General features: G+C 26.1%; 1 protein-coding gene across 1 annotated transcript; it reads right to left on the bottom strand.

Moving 5' to 3' along the window:
- Window positions 1-507: 507 nt before the first annotated feature.
- On the bottom strand, window positions 508-2,502 carry LOC111616308. The gene is made up of 2 exons (XM_023357734.1): window positions 1,947-2,502; window positions 508-764 (listed from the first exon to the last, which is right to left on the bottom strand). The coding sequence occupies exons 1-2, from the start codon at window positions 2,107-2,109 to the stop codon at window positions 661-663; spliced, it is 267 nt and encodes an 88-aa protein (XP_023213502.1). The 5' UTR covers window positions 2,110-2,502; the 3' UTR covers window positions 508-660.
- Window positions 2,503-5,912: the final 3,410 nt, after the last annotated feature.

The following is a 5,912-nucleotide window of genomic DNA, read 5'->3' as shown; positions in this document are numbered from 1 at the left end:
ATTAGGCCTACATGACATTAGTGTATGTAGTATCTATATATTTTCAGAAGATCCCTAAAATATATCAAAACTTGCTAAATTCCTTTTCTGCTACTGTCCCAATTAAGCGATTAAATTATGTATTAATTTATTAGTTTGGTTTCCTTTCTTTGAGATTTGGCCCAATAAAGTGGCTGTCCCGATTAACTGGTGGCCAAATTAAACAGAATCGACTGTATTTGTTTAAAAACTGTCTAGATTTACATGCTTGATTATTAAAAACAGTATAACAAACACTGAAAAAGTTTAAATATTTAGAAATATTTTAAATTAGAATAAATTGCATGTTCCAGAATATATATATTTGTAAAAAAAGCTTTATTCACAGTTTTTTTGCACAAAATTATTAATGTTAAAATATAAATTTAAAAAATTTATATTATGTATATANAAATATATATAATTTTATTAAATTCTTAATTTATATAATTATAAAAATTAATATAGAGTTAATATTAATTCTAAGACTGATTACTAAAGATGAAAATTAAACATGCAAAGTTATTAGGGTTATATTATTAGTAAATTAGTACATGCAATTGGTATAAGCATGCCTAGCATTAATAAAAAAATATGTGCAAGGTTGTGCATATAGTAAAGACTTAAATAAATCTTTACTACTCAGTAACATGCAGGATTATTTAATTTAGCAGGAGTGATATTGGAAAGGCAACGTAATGTACCCGAAGAGCTGAATGGGAAGCCTTGTGCCCCTTTGCTGGGATCTAGAATAAAAGAAAAAAGAAGCACACAACACTCAAAATACAATACAAAACACACACAAGTGATACTAAAAGAGCCAATATGAAGAAGGACCCAGTGCAAGTGCTTAAAGACTTGATTTAATCTGGGTATTAGAATAATTATAAGAAAATATTAATGTTTTATTTAAATTATTATATCTGAATAATTATATAAATGAAAAAATATATTAAAGTAATAAATAAATTTAATTTTTTTTCAAATTTTAAAATAAGTAATATGGTTTAATGATATATTGATTCATTTATTTTTTTTTTAAATAAATCAACTGAATTAAAAATTTTATTTACAATAATTTTATGCAGAATCATGCCAATTATAATTGTAAAGAATGCACAGTGATCAAGAAAAGGATTTAAAGTAACAAATGGCAACATATAACAAAATTTGGAAATGCAGACTTTGCATCCAAGCAACAAATATTTTTGGCATGATTCTGATTATTTATTTCTTAAAATGCTTAATAAATATGATATATTATAATTAAAAATACTGCATTTATATTAATAATCTAAAATTAATAATATAAAAAATATCTATATATAATTTTAAGGTAAAATATAAAAAATTATTAAAGATTTACTGAGTAAGAATTTTGTAATTTTAGTTCATTATAGATATAATTATTGTGCATTTATGTTTTTTATGAGGATAATCTACATTATGCATTTGGGTAGTTAAGAATTGCAAAAACTAAAAGATCCAGCTCAATTCATGTCTTGAAATTGTGAGGGCCCATACTAATTTGATCTTGGATCTCTCAGTAAAAAATCTAAGTGCTACTGTAACTAACGAAAACATTATAAAAATAATTTAATTTTAACAATATTTAACATAATAAATAAGTGAATTCAAAAATTCAAAGCTTTGCAATAGAATCATCAAAGAGTTCTTTCATTTATTAAAATAAAATTTTGTAATACTACTTTAAGTACTTTAATTTAAATATTAAATAGAATAATATAACTTTTTGTAATTATACATAATATTAAATAAAATTTAATTGAATGGTGCAAATATAGAGGTGAATTTAAGGTGGTGCAGTTTGTACATACAAGCAAAGGATTGGATTTGCAATACATTTCATTCAACATAAACTTACAACAACTAATACTAACATATTCTTAAATATATTGTTATATTACCTGCTGCTGTTTGAAAAATCATTGTAGCATCTTGACTAAAACCTATTTGATTATGAGCTCTAACTTCAACTTTGTAATAGGAGTTTGCATTTAATGAAACTATTTCATAGCGTGGTGCATTTTCCCAATCATTAATTATTTCTTCTTTCGCCTTTCCAATCATTTTCCATTCATTTCCTTCTCTTATAACCTAACATTATAAAAATTTAGATTTTAATTTAAATTCAAAAATGTTTACCTTTTTTTTTTTTTTTTAAGGTACTATCTGCAATTTTAAAGAAATATGGATTATAGTAATGAATATTCTTCAAACTAATTGTTTACAACAAATTATGTTTTCTATTATAAAATGAAACTAATTGTTTATTATGCACATTAAATATACAGAGCAAGAAAAAAGTTTAAGACCACATATGATTTTCTCAGTAACATTTTTTAGGAGTTATAAGTGAATGAATAACTGCATGCAAATATAATTATATATTAATGTTTCATCGTTTCTTGTTAATATACAGTCAACCCCCCTATAACGCGGGTTCATATAATGAGGGTTCGTATATCGCGGCGAAAAAATTGCGACCGTATTCGTATAAAGACACTAAAAGGGACTCATAAAATGCGGTAAAACGTCATCGTTAACTCGTGTCGCGACAGGATTGGTCGAATCTGGACCAATAGTGGATGAGCAGCCGAACTACTTACGTGCTACGGAGAGTTTAGGCAGGTAAGTTGAGTTTACTATTGTCTGTACAGTATATGAATTAGGTTCTGTAAGTCTAATACAGTACTGTAATTTTATACATTTCTTGTGAAAAAAACATTTCTTATTCAATGGCCATAAAAATTATTTCTATTAATGATGTCTCCAAAGTTCAACAAATTTTTCGCAGAAAAATAACTTATCAGAAAACGCACCCGCTGTTTGGTGCGCTGCTCCACAACGAAAACAAGCTTAAGCAATGGCGTCGTCGAACGGGTCGCACTCAATAAGTAATCCTACAATTTTTTGTTTATAGCATAGTTTATACGGATTATTCCCAAAAAATTATACGTGTTTTGGAAACGTTCAAGTCAAATTAGTCTAGAATCAATAATTTTATGGAAGAGAACCTTTCAAACAGCCGTAGTCCGTAAACTGCACACGTGTCGGGCTGTGATTGGCTCGTGTATTTAAGGATTCCTACAACGCGAAATTCTTANCAATAAGAAGGATGCAGTGAGATTGCTGGATATAAATTATGGAATAATTGACTTGTAATACATAGATAGAAATGCTTTATCATTTTCATCATCATTATCCGTTTTGTAATGAAACTATTTTTTTTAGAATTACATATTTATAGATACTAGAATTATTTGAGAACATTGCCATTTAAATAAAAAATATAAAGTTTTAAACATTTGAAATATAATAATAATAATTCTTAAGTTCAGACATTACACAGACAATACTTTATATAATGTACCAAAAAAATCTTTATACTACACAAGACTGCCAAACACTAGGATGTGTTAAATACTGCACTCTTAGAACCTATAACCGGTGTGATATAACAACAAAGAATGAAGATCACCACAAATGTTTTTGAACTGCTGTGAGTTCTTCCTTAGGTGTGAGACTGAATTACCGATGGGACCGAGCGAACTGTTACAGGAAATTTGAGAAACAATTACATGTGACAGAAAGCATCATTATTATTAATTTATAAGTTTCATTTGAATATTACTCAACTTTTGTAATTAATCATGTCAAGAGATTTTATATTATTCAAATCATTTTCATTATTTGTGATGATCCAGCAAAAGGCAAAGATTAAATTTTATTGCATGTGAATGATGTGTGAATTAAGTTATAAAGGGGACAAATATATAGATCAACTATCATGAATTGAAGAATATTGGAATGCTAGAATCACTGAAGGGGAATCCACATTTTCTTTCGGATTAAACATTTTTGGGATTACACATCTTTATCAACAGATTCTACAGAATCGCAAAAAATCAAAGAACCATTCCAGAGCCTTCGAGCATTAGGAAATTTTGAATGACTTGTTTAAATGCTTGAATTTTTAATGGAACTATAAAATGCCCAAAAAATAAAATAAAATAAATTAATTAAAAGCATTTAAAATGAAATTTCTAAATGCTCAAATGCTTTAGAATGCTTCTGATGTGTTTTGTTTCAGTTCTGTAAGATTGATGATGTGATGTGTAGTTCTGAAAAATATGTAAGCTGAAAGAAAATTTGGACTGCTTCAATGATACTAGCATTTCACTATTCTTCATACTTCTTATGGAGTCATGCAATTTGCTTAATTGCCATCAATATCTTGAATTTTTTCATATATCTTTTCATATATACATGAATTCAGTCATGGAAATTAACTAACAGATTTTATACATCTCATTATTGTCATCAAAGTATTTTGTATCTGTTAAGGTTAGATTAACTTGGACTTTTGAATTGTTTTCTGTTGATTAGTATTTCAAAAAATGTAGTAATTTGCTTTTTTTCTGTTTTTAATATTTAACAATGTAATTTGTCTGATAAATAAGTTTTTCATATATACAGTGAAATGTCAGTCCTCTCAATTTCATTATACAGTCAAAATATTTTGCTATATTGAAGTACAGTCAAAACTGCAAGGATAAAAGAAATTTATTGATAATAAAACTTTGCTTACATTTTGAAGCAAGAAAGTTTTTAAAAATGCAATTTGTCTGTCTATTAGTATTTATATGGAACCAAATTTTTCATTTTCAGAACATAAGTTATATTAAATTAGAATAAAAATTAATCTGTAATAAAAAATTATCAAAAAATATCATGAGCAAACAATTAAAATAATGATATAGTAGTGCTGATTAGTTGGAATCCTGCCTCTTTAATTGTTACTTTCTGGTGAAAAAAGTCTAATTTTTTTGTGTTGTTTCTTTAATCAAAGTTTTTTTTTGACAAAATCCAGTACTGGGGCACAGCATTCCAGTAAGCTGTCAGGCATATCTGTTTTGTTTAATTTCTTTTTGAACATTATCTATATTTTATTATTCTCTTAAAAAACCGCTTTCATTTTTTTTTTGCCATTTTTTTCTCATAAACTTAAAATAGAAATAAACTGTAGAGTAATAGCATCAAAACAAAACCATAACTAAGGATTAAAATTAGTGTTGCCAGTTGAACTAGACATTAAAATCAATGTTGCCAGACTGTTTGACATTATATTCATCATTTACTAATGAATGATTTATGCATTTATAGATATTGTTATAATGAAACTATTTTTTCATAATGGACAGAAATTTTATTTCGTTAAACTGATATTTTCGTAATAATGCTATTCGTTAAACTGAAACATTTTTTCATTGAGCTGAAAAGGAAATTGGTGTGAGGATTCAAGATATATTCATTATATCGAGAATTTTGTTAAACTGGTGTTCGTTATATCGACATTTCACTGTATTAAATACTACCAGATTTAAACCTATCAGTAAAATTCAAATTAATTTATGAATTGCCAGTCTTTCCTTTTACTATTTGTAATTTCTTCCATTATTTTCTTCCTTAGAAAAGAAAGAGTTAATATGTGGAATTAATAATTGTTAATCATTCACTTTCTTACAACAAAATATTTCAAAAATATATGCAACAATATAACTTTTATTTGAAAAAGTAATTTAATAATTTCCAAATTCAAATCAGTTTTCTATATTGCATACAAACTAAATAGTATAAAACATGTATATGAGTGTGTTTGTATTTACATGGATATTATGCTTATTTTAATCATATGATGGGAGATATTTTAATGATAAATTAATATTTATTTACTATCAGGAAGGTTATAGTTGGCTGATTAATAAAAACAACAAAAATCTTGTTAATGTTCTATATTGGTTTATTAATGATGGTTTTAATTTGATATTTTTTTCATGAAAAGTTTATTGCTGTCTTTGAAAATATCTAAA

The sequence above is a fragment of the Centruroides sculpturatus genome, unplaced genomic scaffold (assembly GCF_000671375.1).
Source record: "Centruroides sculpturatus isolate CEXI.00-Female unplaced genomic scaffold, Cexi_2.0 scaffold3148, whole genome shotgun sequence".
Classification (NCBI taxonomy): domain Eukaryota; kingdom Metazoa; phylum Arthropoda; class Arachnida; order Scorpiones; family Buthidae; genus Centruroides; species Centruroides sculpturatus.
The sequence above is the reverse complement of the archived record's forward strand: the minus strand, read 5'-3'. Positions and strand labels throughout refer to the sequence as shown.